Raw genomic sequence first — 14,650 nt, 5'->3', positions numbered from 1 at the left:
AAAACAGTGAAAACGATAGGCGAATAAGCGAAAACGCCTCAGTTGACACGCCGGTTGCCCAGACGACCGGCGCGGCCCTTCTTCTTCCAAGTCTCCTCTTCCTTTCGCAAGATCTTGCGGCAAGTCGTAATTGAGAAGTTATTTGGCGGGAAAGGAAGCCACATCGAAGCGTCACTGAACTCGGCTCGATTCCTGCGAGCGGCTGACACTCTGGCAGGGCCAGAGTAAGTATCGGCATGAGCATACAGTGCTAGCGAAATTCGCAGTGGCGGCGAATTGATGTCTGGGCCTTGTAAGATAGGGCTAACTCCATGATCCAACAGTTTGAACCGGGCATGAATAGAATAGCCTGGATCGGCGCAAAGACTGACACCAAGTGAACCGAAACAAAGTCGCCCGCCCTTATAGTTGCGCCCGTAGAAGAACACCGAATCCAGAAGGTTTGAATTCTTACCATCTCGATGGCATCCAACTTGAAGGTTATAGTTGATCTGTTGTCCTATATGAAGGACATGATAGAATGTATTAAAAACGATGTTTCACATTGAAAAACGATCAAAAGTAATGGGGAATACAGTACGTACTCACCTTGAATGATGTTGTTGTGCAAACCCTTGATGCGCTCAGAAAGCATTGCACTGGAGTTCCTTTCAATAAACCTTATCACTCGCTGTGATGCCGTGTAAGTGTCGGGATTGACAGCTGCGTTAAGAGCTCTCAAAACTTCGTATGGCCAGAGTAGCTCTGCCTGGATGCGAGCGTTCTCGATTCTTTGGAATACACAACCTTCGCCCAAGCCCATGACCTGGGGCAGGTGCTGATCGGACTTAGGTCCCTCTCCAACGTCGTCCAAAGTGTAACCTTGGCGTTCCAAGCCCAGTTGCATCTTAGTGTCGGCCCTAGCAAATGCCTGATGAAAAAAATATATCAGCGAAGACTTTGAATGATCAATTGTGAACTTGATCTTACGGATCCCAATGAGTAACCAAACGCCTCATAAGGCAGAGAGCCATACACAGCACCGAGATGCGGCGCGGGCTTGTTCTTTGCTCGGGAGAGACGGGGTTGAATGAAATCACCAGAGAGATTGTTGAGCTTGTCCTCGGCTTGGCTATTGAGAATGTCGACTAAAGGATTGTGGACTTTAGGAAGGGCATGTACTTGAGCAGCACCTTCAAAAGCCATCAAACCTCGGTCCTACAGCGAATGATATAATGGTCAGATTCATACAATAAGCCACCAAAGCGATCTAGACGTACCTCACTGGACATATCATCACGGTTGCTTTTGTCGGCTACATCTAAGTTGGCAGTCGAAGGATTGGCAGGTTTGGGTGGTAAACACATCGCAAGCATGCGACCAGCTAGATCGACAAGGACGACAGCTTTATCTGTAGAAATCGAGCGCAGGGACTTGGACCGTTCAGAAGTCAGCTTCTTCAACGCTTTGAGTGTGGGGTACCTAAGAGCAAAAGGTTGGATCGGACCCGGGTTTAAACAGGAGAGAGCGATTGTAGATTGAATGTGTAAGGCACAAGCTCTGAGATCGTTTTGTCGACCCGTCACTGGTGGGAGGACATCAAAATCGGTCAATATCTTGTCGACAGAGTGGGGAATGCAGCCAATCAAAAGGTGATCCGTTTCTTCTAGGAAGTATGCAACTGCGATGTCGTAGTCGATAACCTCCGGCGTGATGTTGTTTAGCATTTGGCGGAGGTATTGGTCACAGACAGAACTTTGCATGTAGTTGTTAGTGTACTGATGTCCGGGTTTGTTTGGTTTGAACTGGTCATCGACGTGTGGGGTGCGCTGTTTTGGTTCTGCACAAGAGCAAATGTTATTAATCAGACAGGTATTTAGATTCAAGGGAAAGAAGAGGGAATACTGACTTTCCTGAGGTCGGTTGTATGGCAAATCGGTTTTGTAATTATGGATCTTGTTGCCCTTATGAGACGCTGGCATTCCTATAAATATAAAGATATGAGAGATAAGTAAGTGGGTAATTTATCGTTTGATAATGAAGGGCTTATGATCAAAAGAGGGAACACAATGGAAGGTATAGGAGGATTTTGGAGGGTAGGATATATGAGGCTGAGACGAGCTTGATTCCTGTCAATGCTTATCGTCCAACCTCCAAATGGTGGCCAGCCTGAAGCCTGTCAGTGCTGGTGGGTGAAGAAGGAGAGAAAGGGCCAGAAACGAAACGAAACGAACTAATAAAAGGAAAAGTAGAGTAGGAAAGACAAAAATTTAGAAGAAGCGAAAAGAAACGAACGAATAAAAGGAAAAGTAGATCGGAAAGACGAAAATTTAGAACTTTGATACTTTACCACAGGGCTTGATGAAGATTGGGGAAATCTGTAAGTGGTTCAAGGGTGGAAACGAAATTCTACTGGATGTGAGATGTGACTTTGTTTGTTTCCACAAGTGCGATTTCTTTTATAGCTCCAATTTTCCAGCCGCCACACGAACCTCTTAGTCCATGACTAAAAGGGAATTACAGTGGTGTGTAATATGAAATTTAATGAAAGATTTGTAATTAGTGAATACAAAATTACACCCTTTACAGCCAGTGACACCCACTCCAGCTATCAAATTCATAGGTTTAATAAGTCTGCTGTGTCCGAGACTTACCAAAGTGTAACTAATTAAGGGTTCAAGAAGACAGAAGACCTCTTGTTCATATGATGTCACTTTGTTTCAGCGTAGACCTCTGATTGTTACCTGTCCACAGAGGCTCCGAGCCACTGTTCGAAATCAATGAAATAAATTAACAATTCAAACACGGTCCAAGTGTAATTCGAACACAATTTTTCTCAACTTGAGGACCCCTAATGTGTCATCACATGTAGAATCTTCAACACTCCAAACCGAGGTGTTCACAACACAAAGCTTTCATTTCTGGAAATGAAAAACATGTTCTTCATGGATGAAATTCTTAAAGAATAGCCTACAACGGAGCTACGCACACACACAGTTTAAAGAGGTGGGCCAAAAGAGTAACTTTAGTATGATTGGTTTAGAGTGAGGGGGTGTGATGAGAGATACACGTTTATGGGTTTGTTTGCAACCATGATGAGCACGTTGTTCATGAAGTTGTATGAGACAGTGAGGTGAGGTTTGAATAAAATTTACCTCATCCTTTCAATTCTCGTTTGTTGCAACATGTATTGAATACCTTCCATCTTCAATATCGTCGATCCAAGTTTTGACCTGTTTGTCCGTCAGACAACCACCTTTGGCTCCTAGAGCCAGCATCTCTGAGGTGACCTGCGAGTCAGTGGATTGACGGACAACCAACTGTACGCCTTGGAAAAGGCGGCCTGCTATAGTTGCGTGTGGATTGGGGGTCTTTGGATATACGTCATGCTTTGGTCCCTGGGGCTGATTTGGCAAATTCTTCCCTAAGAAAGAAATTGAGTCAGTTTGATGTTGGACAATGTTGAGGCACACCTTATGGACATCACCTACGTATCTCGTTATTCAACAAGTTGGTGAGTTTTTTCCTCATCGCTACCTGGGGTGTTTCGTTGTTTTGTTTAGTAGATTTTCGGTTTTCAGTGATCTCGATTTGGGCTGCGGTGGACCGAATGGCAAAGTCTCTAGCAAGGTGATGAGTTCGCTTGGCGTATTCAGCCCATCGAGGGCTCGTAGTGTATTCTGGATTCCACATGGGGTTTTCTAGCTTGGTCTTTGGATTCCAGCTAGCGACCAGGAGGTGCGAGTGAATGCCGAAACGTTTGAAGATACTTTGGAGCTACAGAACGCGTAGATTTGTGTAAGTGTCACGCATAGATCATAGAGGTCTTGAAAAGGCCGCTTACCTGGGTAGCCACTTTTCCAATCTCTTCGCGACCCCTCTTTTTGATGACAGCAAGTGATTTTGCTATGGTCTGACCCAGTACGCCATTTTGGAGATGTTTGGATACCTTATCGAGATTAGCAAGACAAGTGAAATGTTGCATATATTGGGTGATCTCTTGATCTGTGGCACGCTCTTCTTCAGAAACTGGTGTGGCGATGTTTGTGAAATGGGCGTAGGCTAGCTTTTCGAAAAGTTTTGGCTGAAACGTCTCTGACTCAGTATCTGTCAGTTCTGTCCATTTACGGCAGTTTTGATTATGTTCAGCAAAGCCCTCGGATTGACCGCCTGCAGGCACTGCAATTAGGAGTTCATTAGTATTAGGCCTGGTTGCGATTTGATACAAACTTACTTGAGATATGGACTGTGTTGGCCAAGCTGTAGCTCATCCAAGTTGTGTAGCCATGTGCGGTCGCGCGATATAGGGCCTTCGAATCTGCGAAGTGACAATTAAGGTTAAAAGAATGAAATGTTTGAGTTTATAATGTAAGTGTTAGGTTTGTGAGAGAGAAAAATCAATGAGAACAAAGTGCACAGTGCGGATTCCAGAGTCGCAAGGGTAGTGTTACCAACCAAGGACAGGCTCATCTTGTCCATTGTATAGTAACCTTGGAGTGCCTGAGCCTCGCCTAAGATAGCTGATGGCGGTCGATTTTGGGTCTTCCGTTTTGGTTCGTTCAACATCCTCTCAAGGGCAGGGCGTCCAAGCTCTTTACCAACCGTGGAATAGTTTTGAAGGGTGAGTTGTGTATGATTTGAAGTTTGAGGTGATGCTGCGCGAGTAGGTTGTGTTCTCCCCCTTGTGTTGGAGTTAGTGTTTGTTGGAGGAGCGGGTGCACTGGAATTGTTAGTTGAAGGACGTTGGCTAGATGTAGATGTGTGGGCAGGGTTTCTTGAGTCGTCCTCCAAATCTTGCTCTTCAAGTTGCAGGCTTGGTTGATAGTCATCATTGTCTTCTTCGGAAGTGTCCAGTTCACGCTCTTGAGGGGTGAGCGATTCTTTGCCACTGTACTTCCGTCGTTTGTAGGTTGGTTTGCGGGATGTTGCAGTTTTCTTTGGTGGTGGTCGTTTGGTGGGTTTACGCTTGCCTGTAGGCATGGTGAAGTTGGGGATCAGTGAGGAAGGGTGGCGGAATGAGGTAGTTGGAAGAGGGCGAGCGACTGGCGTGAGATGGTGAATGGAGCTGGTGGACAAAGGGTGTAGAGTTTCTGGGGTGAGTGGGAGAAGTGGTGAAGATCCGAACCGGTGTAGAAATGGTGAGGATGGTGGGGTGGTGCGCCTCTGGTTGGGTTATGGTAAGCTTACCACATGTGGTGGACTTACTGGTGGAGTGGTGAGTGTGGTAGGGCTGTGGTAAGGGTGGTAGGGTAGTGGTGAGCCTGGTAGGGTAGTGGTGAGCCTGGTAGGGTAGTGGTGAGGTTTAGCCACTTATGCTGCTGACGGACTTGGATGGAAAAAAATTCAAAAAAAGTTCTAGCTTGAGATCTAAAACTAGATCTAGGCGCAGAAACGGAACGTATCCGACGGTACGACTTTCTCTATCTTCGGATATTATTGCCCAAAATGAAGAAGCCAGAGTAGGCATTGTACGTGGTCTGATTACAATTGTTAACTGGTCATCAACTTGATCCAAGCAGCGGTGGAGCATGGCGGCTAGCTAGTAATAAGCAGTGTAATAATTCATCGGTGACCGATCACAACAAAAGATTGGGAATTTGTTGAAACAAAATAAATTTCCCCACATCATGCATCTGAATCGGTTTCGGATGCATCTGGGTCAACGCTCGCTGCTCGTTTACCTTTGGTCGCGCGTTTCTTGCGTGGTTTGACCGGCACATCCCGCCATATTTTTAAACCCTCTTGCATGGACGCCAACCATTCCGCTGGAGAAATTGGTCGTGATCCGATGTTGGCCATTTCGCGATGAAGCTCAGCCGAATGATGGCTCGCACTATTTAGGATAAAGCGGTTGGTGGAAAGGTGGGTGATTGCACTGATCGTATTGGTGGTTTCTCTCCTTTCCACTCGTTTCTTGGAGCCATGTGTGACTGGACACGATGAGTAATGGCAATCATGTTGCACATTCAATATACAATGAAGGTCCTGTTGCCATCGTTTGAGTCAGCACGTGAGATCATGAAGGGAGTCAGGCACGCCGAAGTGGTAGCTGACAGTCACTTTGACCCATCTTTGGTCCGCAGTACAGATTATTTCGTGCATGCCGTAAAAGGGCGAAATATTCCCTTGGCGAGTTTCTCGAATTAAGATGACTGTTGAGTTGACCGGTTTCGCGTCAGGTTTCCAAATGCCAATCACTTGAACGAGTTGAATACCTTGCTTGAGCTGCGAAAATGTGGAGAGTCAAAATCAAAAAGTCCTCCTGATTTGTGAAGGTAGGCCTGACCTTTACAAAGTCGTCCTTTTCCACTTTTTGTTGGTTGGGCAAAGTGACACTCAGGTGTTCAACCCACAACGAATTGGGCGCTTCGCGGGCAAGGTACGCCGGAAGTTCACTTGATTCCTTTACGCGTGCTGAATGCAAAGAACCACCAAAAGCAAGTCAGGACCGACTCGCCCGAAAGAACTGAGAAAGAATCGCCTACGGCCGGTAGCTAGAACAGCGACTTGGTTTGCTTTGGGGTCCAGGCCCAAAGCCTGAGACAATTCAGGTATCTTCTTAAGCAGTCCTCGCACTTTGACTCCTGCCGAACAATGCGCTTGTAGTTCCTTATCAAAGAAACTGTTCCCCGATAAAAGACCGCGCATCATTTGGAAATTGTTGAAAGTGTTTGCGATGTCGCGCCCAGGGCTCATGCAGTTTGAATGAACTGAGGCCGCGCGCAAGACCCCATTGTAGCATTCGAGTTTTTGGGTCATAAACAAGTTTGCAGGGCCAAAACGTTCAATCAAATCTTTCAGGTGAGTGAGCATGTGGAACTTCGGCTTGTTTACCCACTGAGCCGAGTTTTTCACGAGCTGGTTGTAAAACGTCAAAATGGCAGACTCCATTTCGCGCAGATAACTTTCCAAGTGGGTGATTTTGTTCTGAAAGATGTATGATCCAAGAAGACATAATGTTGTCCATAGGTGCCGTTTGTTGTTGGGGATGAGGTCAAACAGCACGAAGGGGACTGTCTGAAGAACCGTCTTAAAGTCTTTCCCAACAAGACTCTGATAGAACTGTATGAGGGTGTTAGGCTGAATTGGCGGGATGTTTAAGCCTTTGGTGTTGACCGCTCTCCAACGCGCAGAAATGTCACGGTAACGTGGGCTTCCGGGCTTCATAATTCCAAGAGACTTCATCGTGTCTCTGAAAAGGTATTTTGCGATTCCCAGTAGGACAACGTGGAGGGTTTCAACTGGGGTGTCCAGATGTCCGTTGAATCCTGCCAAACCCAACACTGTTAAAAGTGCTTTCATTTATGTCTGAATAATGACCCGGTTACACACCTCTCAGCCTTAACATGGGGTTAAATAAATGTGCGCCAAGTTGCTCGTTCAAATGTTCGCATAGCTCCCGCACCGCACTAGCTGGATCCGTTGAATCGTACGCTTGATTGACCTTTTTGAGAAAGAACTCCAACATTGAATCTCGGAACCCGTATTTCCGTTGCTGGGTCTCGACGGCCGTTTTGCTATGAGGTCGCTGTGACAAGGCGCAGATGTCGGCAGCCCTCGCGCGGGTGACGTCCCAGTCACGTTTGGGCAAAGAAAACTGCAATGATGACATATGGAAGAGCTTGGGCATTAACATCAAAGGCCACCAACTCCACCTGGTCAGAAAGAAAGCGGGGTGCTAACATACCTGTTCGCCATCTAAGTCCACCCCAATAAAGTCCGCAACGTACTGTTCGGTCTTTTTGTCACTCATCTGGCCGACTTGTAAGTCACACATTCGACATGGTGTCAAAGTATTAGCGGGGTTCGTGGTATTGCTGATTTCCGCGTGCATTGGGGAATCGCCCAGGTGGAATAAGGCGACCACCATAGCGAGCACTTCCGTTCCACTGACGTAATCGTAAGCAACAAAGCCGTTGCCACTGTGGTCACTGGTGCAGTCAGGGTGTTAGTTCAGGAGTGGGAAAGGAAACATGCAGTTCTGAATGTGAAGACCACTCAACGTACTTGATGTCATCGACGACCTCGTCAAATAATTCAAGAGCAGAGGCACAGTTAGACGTCGCTAGGAAGTGTATATTGTATTCCTGATTTGTCATCTTGGGGGTAGGCCAGACAGAGTGAAAAATACGCTCATGTGATGGTTCCACTTCTTGGAAACGTTACCAGATGTATCGTCAGAATACAAGGAAATAGGAATGTGCTTGATCACTTTCCCATTGGCCCGATGGCGCCACGGATTGATGGCTGGAACGCTGATTAAACCGTTTGGCGACTCCTCTGATGTCGGAAATGGGACAGCAGTCGGTTACAGTGTTCATATATGAGATATTCAGGGACCCACGATATATATAATTGCCACTGCGAGTACTGAGGGAGGTGCTGTCGGGCAATCTAATGTCTGTCAAGGACTTCCAGAAGTTCTTGACATTTACAGTGTCCATTTCGCTTGAGTCGAAACATTGCTCTGCGGGTATGACGATTAGAATTCCTGCTGCGTTTTGTGGATCCTCTTGAAGACTCGCGCGTAGACATTTTGACATCTTTTGCCCCGCAGCCTGGTAGAAAAATACCGGCACTAATACTTGGTGCGAAATGTTTTGGACTGGTTCGTATATGAACCAGTGCTTTCCGCGAGATTCGACCATTTGTACACGTAGGTCCTTACTGAAAGATTCACGCCATTTCTGGCATTGTGATAACCGGTTAATCGGCTCGTTTGTGGGCAGCTCCGGGATGCAGACCAGGTGGGGGCTCACAAGGGGGTTCGCGAGTTCCTAGCAAACAACGGAAGAAAGAGGTGAATCATCGTGGCTCACTTACAAACAACCCACTCATAATTCATACGAGACCTACATTTCTAACGATTGTTTCGACTTTTAAGCCAAACAATGGGTTCCCATGAGGGCTTGTCCGTTCAGAGACCTGCAGGCCAAATTTTGCCTTGAGTCGCTTGCTCAACGCGCGTAAAGCACCCCACTCTGGCAGTATAACATTGCATATACGCAAAATCAATCGGATACGGTGGTATTGGGAGCGAGACAGGATGCTTCGGGTCGAACCAATTATCAATAAAGCCACGATATGCTGTAGAAAAGGAGATATCTTTCTCAGTAATGATTCGAGAATAAAAGTAGTTGGATAACATTGGAGATAGATCTGACCTCTTTCTTCTTAAATGGGTACCATTCATGGGCATCCTGAACCTGAGGTGTATGCATCTCATGCTCAAGAGCGACTTCGTCTGCCTCATCGTCGTCGGAATCAAACCCTTCATTCATAGCAGCCATAGCTTCAGCAAGCTTGTGAATGTTGATTTCAAGATCGGAGTCATCTGTTTCGCTGGTTTTGTTTTCCTCTGCCATCTGAAGAGCCTGGAGGTACGAAAAAGGCGAGGGGGGCCGGGCAAAGGGAAGGTCGTCTGGGGGGGCAAGCTCGTCATTGTCGTTGAATATGTCGTCCTGTGGTAGTGGGGCGGCAGGATTGCCATTTTGTGGGTCGTTGAGACCGGGGAGCATCACATTTTCTGCTGTGATACGAGCCTCGTATCGTGCAACTGCTGCGAGGTGAGTTTCGGTTTGAGAGTGTGGTCCATACGAGCGCATCTGGCGTTGGCATACCAGACATTTCCATTGTGGATCAGAAGGTACCGTTGAGATCATTTCAAAATCTACCGTGAATAACCCCAGGTGAGTCAATCAAATTTCAAGCCATACAAGACATAGCACAGGCCATAAAAATCTCACATCGGTCTGGGTAATGCTCCATTTTCCTTAATCTTTCTTAATCTTTGCAGATCAAGGTGAGGCGAGGAAATGGTAAAGGTTTGGCTCTGTGCGGCGAAGATGAGTGAGCTAAGGAACAGACTGTGGGCAATGGAGTGACGCTAGACACAAACGTCACGAACGAGGACGAGGAGAGGATTGGGGGTAAGTGGCTTAATATCCTGATTGCTCCGGATTGCTGATGATGACGGATTGATTAACAGAATTTCTGAACTCGTGTGAAGGTAGTTCTTGTGGGTAGTTCCTGTGCTAAAAAGGGAAGGACAAGGGGATCAATCCGTATGATGCAAAAATAATGCAAAAGAGTATGGTCGACAAGGAGTGCCTGTTGAGAGATGCGTTGTCACCGTGGATGGCCATGGAAGGTTGCAAAGGTCTGTCAAGACCGTCATCATCATGGATGTCACATGCGCGATGAGATCGGGGATGCCAAAGCTGCAGGCGTGGTTAGTGACAGCGGAGTATAATCGGGAAAGCCGGTTGACAGCGGAGTCTAATTGGGAAAGCACGAATGGCGTCTTGGCTTGCTGTGTTGGCAGCGCGTCATCTGGCATTTGACCACACATGATGGGGCTGAGGCCGTGCGGCAGTGGACACCAGGCCAGCTATTCAGTCGGCCGTTGAATGACAGCAAGTGGCGGCCTGGAGGCCACGTGTAGACTATTTGCGGGCCACGTGTGCACCAGGGAATTTATTTGCGTCCGGACGGCCCCGGGCAAGGTGGCTCACCAGCGAGGCTCGGTCTAAGGGCGGTGGTTAGGCCATAGGCCCACCCGACCAATGTAGGGCCAAGTGGGGCTCCGAAATCCCCCCGTGGTGTAGCTATTCACAACCCCTCAACATTTCGGACCGGGGCCGGTTCCGGGGCTGCCACGGATAATATTGTGGTTGGGACTAGGTGATAACAACTGTACCTGAATTTGAAATGAGTTCTTGCGGACTGAATGTCGACGCAGAGATATGATGATACCTGGACAGAACAGGTATTACGAGTTTAGATAGAACTCGTAAAGGTATAAAGTGAAATGGGCGGAAGAGTCGACGCCTTACCTGCGAATAGCAGGAATGTAGGACAGAGTGGTAGGAAGTTCTTGAGCTTCAGTTTCCACACGATGATTATTTCAAACACACAAACAAAAGCTAGATAAAAAATTGAAAGAGATCAAATGAAACTACTAATCACCTGGACAGAACAGGTATTACGAGTTTAGATAGAACTCGTAAAGGTATAAAGTGAAATGGGCGGAAGAGTCGACGCCTTACCTGCGAATAGCAGGAATGTAGGACAGAGTGGTAGGAAGTCTGTCGAGAGATGTGAGCCTAGTCCAGATGATGATAGAACACAAAGAGTAGAAAGAGAAAAATATGCACTTACTCTTGAGCTTCAGTTTCCACACGATGGGGGAGGAAACCAGAGCTCGAGAGAGGCAGGGTATAAAAGAAAAACATCGTGACAAAAATTTTCGACAACCTTTCCCAAAGAGGAAATCACACACACACACAAGTAACAAAATAGGAATAACTACGGATTGGGAGAAAGCCTCATCAACCAATCAATTGAAATATATAGACCCCTTGAAACTACACTACCACATCCATAAGTTCTCTACCTTCATCTTCACCAAAGAGTTCTTGACCAATATTCGACACTACAACCTCTTCTTGCTGAACCTGTAAGCTTACGTGATGTACTTGACCCCATGACTAACATAATACCATAACAGAATTTAAAGGTTTGGGGGGCCAAGAATACCTCTTTTGTCGGTAACATTTTCGAAAAAATCACGAAAAAATGCCAAAAAATTCCTTGCAAGTCCCCAACCTGTAAAACTAGCCTAGGAAAAGCTATGAAATCTTGGATTAATTCCTCTGAGGTCGCTATGATCAATTCCAACGGGGTCAAAAAATACCTTTTTTGTCCCTAACATCAAGAAATTTCCAAACCAAAAAGATACCTTTTTGGTCGGTACCTTTGGTAGGAGCTATCCGGGGGCCGTAGACGCCTCAAAGGTCGACCGCGGCTTCTGTACCGAACAGCAGAACTTCAAGCGTACGCTTCAAACTGCCTCGAAGCGTACGCCTGAGATTTTGGCTGGGTCAACCTGCGAGGTCGGAGGCAAGCGAACGGACTCTAAAGAACTTTCTTTCTGCTTTGTATCACTACTATCATATTGATTTCCTTGACAACACCAACACTCCACAACGTCCGGAACCTACAATTCTAGGTGACCGTAATGGTGATGTGGATTGCATGCCGTTTTGACTTTCCGATCCTATGTGGCCGTTGTTCTTTCTTGCTTAACGACTGTTGCATCATCAAGTCTCCATGGGGAGCTGGCTTCTTACTTCTCTTGGGAGAGCTGGACCTACGAAGTTTGTTTTACTACAGCAGGCGGCTGGCCTCACGAATCCTTCCTATCATGATCGCTCCCCGTTAGAAGCACAGAAAACCCTTACGACATACCTTTTCTTTCTTCCCTTTTTTTATTTGATTGTCTTGTGAAGCAGGACTCACCTTATAATCGCTTCCCGCAAGCCTTTCTAATCTTTTCATTTTCACAAGGGGATCTTCTTCGACTGCGCCCCTATCACTGACCAACACTTTCTGGTCGTCGATACTCGCCCAACCCCTTAGATCTCTGGAGCAAGATCATTCATCCATATGGACTCGACTCGTTTTTGCCAATCCTTAAATCAATGTCGACCACTTTCGGGCAATGAGGCCGGCCGGCTCAAGTTGATTCTTTCATATACTTTGATTTTTTTCGCTTTCACCCTTACCACTTCTCTGAAACAAATTGGCTGTGCGAAAACAACCAGAGAATGGTCACCGTCTACTACTCTGAGAGTCTCAAGGGCAAGAATTGCATCTGACTGTACCCTGCGTGACTCCGTCGTGATCAACGGGACCTCTCCTGGGCCCGAACTTCGTTTCCAAGCGGGACAAAAGCTCTGGATTAGAGTATACAATGATCTCGAAAAGGAAAACACTACGATACACTGGCACGGAATCTCACAGTTTGGTTCACCCTTTGCAGATGGAACGGAAGTATCACAGGTACGAGGAGACTATATAGGATTATCTCTCTAGCAAACAAACGGGTTTGACCGACTAGTCTCTTTGAAACTTGCAGTACCCAATCCCACCTGGTAGTTTCTTTGATTATGAGTTCGACCTTCCCGACGATACCGCTGGAACTTAGTGAGTGTCTTACAATAGTCTCCTGATGGCGGATGGTGACTGATTTCTCGATATATTAGTATGTATCATGGTCATGTCGATCTTGACATCATCACAGCCTACGGCGCGCTGATCATCGAAGACAAAAAACCGCCGCCTTACCAGTATGATGCCGAAATCACATTACTTTTCGCCGACTATTTTCATGTCGGCGACCTTGACATCAGCTCCAAGTTAATTAGCAGACCCTTCAAAGCATTAACTAAACCCAATAGTCTTCTACTCAATGGAAATGCGCTTGGTGAATGCACTCCCAACGGTACTGTCACCCAATGTGAAACTGGCTGCCACCATCATGTGATTGACGTCGAGCCTTCCAAGACATACCGTATTCGTGCGATCGGCATCACTACCCTATCATTTCTCTCTATCGCCATCCAAGGTCACAGTAACCTGTCATTTATTGAGGTGGATGGATACTATGTTCAGAAGTTAGATTCAGATCACCTTGAGATCCATTCTGGGCAACGCTACTCATTTCTCTTGAAGACCAAGTCACTCTCCGAATTACAGGCAGCTCCAAATCAGGGAAACGAGTTTTGGGGAAGAATGGAAACTAGATGGCGCCCGGAGCGAGATCGAGGAGCGTTTCTCTTGAGATACCAGACTGATCCATCTCGCACAACCGCATCACCGTCTGATTCCAGTCTTTCGATCACCGACGTTTCCAAAAATACACGATTCAAAGGAACAAAACCTGAGTCCAAAGCGGACATAACACCCGACTCTAGCCTATTCTGCACACCCCCACCCAATGAGCTTAACCTTCAAGCTCCACTTCCAGACGAGAAGGTCGACTGGATCCTCGATGATTTTTCGCCGCTCTCCAAAGATGATGTCGCACCATCTGCTTCCGAGGTCACCCGTCGAATCGTTGTTGGTAGTCAGCAAATGAAAACTTCGGAAGGTGGAATTGAGTGGCTAGTCAATGGAATGGCCGTTAGCCTTTCCCTTTCAGATATCGAAGTTTGGTCTCTTAACTGCAACATCTGATCTGATTCTTATCTCCTTCCTTTACTCTAGTATTCGGGATCTCATCAGCTGATTCCATACTTGGTGGCTGCATACTTGAAAGAAAGTCCACTTCATCCGGATTACGAAACTGCCAAACTTAATCATGGGTTTGATTCAAAATCCTCCACGTTCCCAGTCAAGCTCAATGAGGTAATCGAATTGGTCATCTTGAATTCTGCTTCGTACGCAGGACAGACCGAGTCGCATCCCTGGCAGTAAGCGTGACTCTTCTGTGTCTAGACAATGCGAAGTCCCTCAAAATGTCCTCATCTTTTCTGAAAACGCTCTCGTTTTTAGTTTCCATGGTCAAAGCCCGTATTATATCGCGAGCGGAACCGGTAAATTTACTGATTCAAGTCTGAAGCGCGCTATCAACAAACGAAAAGGAAAGCCCTACCGGAGAGACACACAAGTGTTGTTTTCCGGTAAAGGTTCCACCTGGATCAAGCCAGCCTCATTTATACCAGCAGGAACCGTCTCAGGATGGTTTCTACTAAGAATGAAAGCTGAAACAGTTGGAGCTTTCTTGATGCATTGTCATATTGCTTTACATATGACAATGGGGATGATGGCAACACTCTTGATAGGAATCGAGAATCTTCCTCGTCTACCTGAAGAAATCGTTGAAGAG

At 46.6% G+C, this 14,650-nt stretch overlaps 4 protein-coding genes across 4 annotated transcripts; 1 reads left to right on the top strand and 3 right to left on the bottom strand.

Moving 5' to 3' along the window:
- Positions 1 to 38: 38 nt before the first annotated feature.
- MELLADRAFT_65669 (uncharacterized protein) lies at positions 39 to 1,961 on the bottom strand (the record flags this gene model as incomplete). The annotated part of the gene is made up of 5 exons (XM_007413322.1): positions 39 to 499; positions 589 to 910; positions 970 to 1,197; positions 1,260 to 1,819; positions 1,889 to 1,961. The coding sequence occupies 5 exons, from the start codon at positions 1,959 to 1,961 to the stop codon at positions 39 to 41; spliced, it is 1,644 nt and encodes a 547-aa protein (XP_007413384.1).
- A 1,182-nt stretch (positions 1,962 to 3,143) lies between these two features.
- Positions 3,144 to 5,509, bottom strand: MELLADRAFT_65668 (uncharacterized protein; the record flags this gene model as incomplete). The annotated part of the gene is made up of 6 exons (XM_007413321.1): positions 3,144 to 3,403; positions 3,471 to 3,756; positions 3,824 to 4,158; positions 4,214 to 4,297; positions 4,431 to 4,867; positions 5,475 to 5,509. 6 exons carry the CDS (start codon positions 5,507 to 5,509, stop codon positions 3,144 to 3,146), a joined length of 1,437 nt encoding a protein of 478 aa, XP_007413383.1.
- Positions 5,510 to 9,089: 3,580 nt separating this feature from the next.
- MELLADRAFT_90254 (uncharacterized protein) lies at positions 9,090 to 9,641 on the bottom strand (the record flags this gene model as incomplete). The annotated part of the gene is made up of 1 exon (XM_007413320.1): positions 9,090 to 9,641. One exon carries the CDS (start codon positions 9,639 to 9,641, stop codon positions 9,090 to 9,092), a length of 552 nt encoding a protein of 183 aa, XP_007413382.1.
- Positions 9,642 to 12,588: 2,947 nt separating this feature from the next.
- On the top strand, positions 12,589 to 14,608 carry MELLADRAFT_23711 (uncharacterized protein; the record flags this gene model as incomplete). The annotated part of the gene is made up of 6 exons (XM_007413431.1): positions 12,589 to 12,822; positions 12,899 to 12,966; positions 13,026 to 13,651; positions 13,778 to 13,944; positions 14,029 to 14,234; positions 14,317 to 14,608. Coding segments are annotated over 6 exons (1,593 nt in total), but the record flags the coding sequence as incomplete, so codon positions are not given.
- Between the last annotated feature and the right edge of the window lie 42 nt (positions 14,609 to 14,650).

The sequence above is a fragment of the Melampsora larici-populina genome (genome assembly GCF_000204055.1).
Source record: "Melampsora larici-populina 98AG31 unplaced genomic scaffold MELLAscaffold_36, whole genome shotgun sequence".
NCBI lineage: Eukaryota > Fungi > Basidiomycota > Pucciniomycetes > Pucciniales > Melampsoraceae > Melampsora > Melampsora laricis-populina.
Note: the sequence above shows the minus strand (reverse complement) of the source record. Positions and strands in the feature narration are given on the sequence as shown.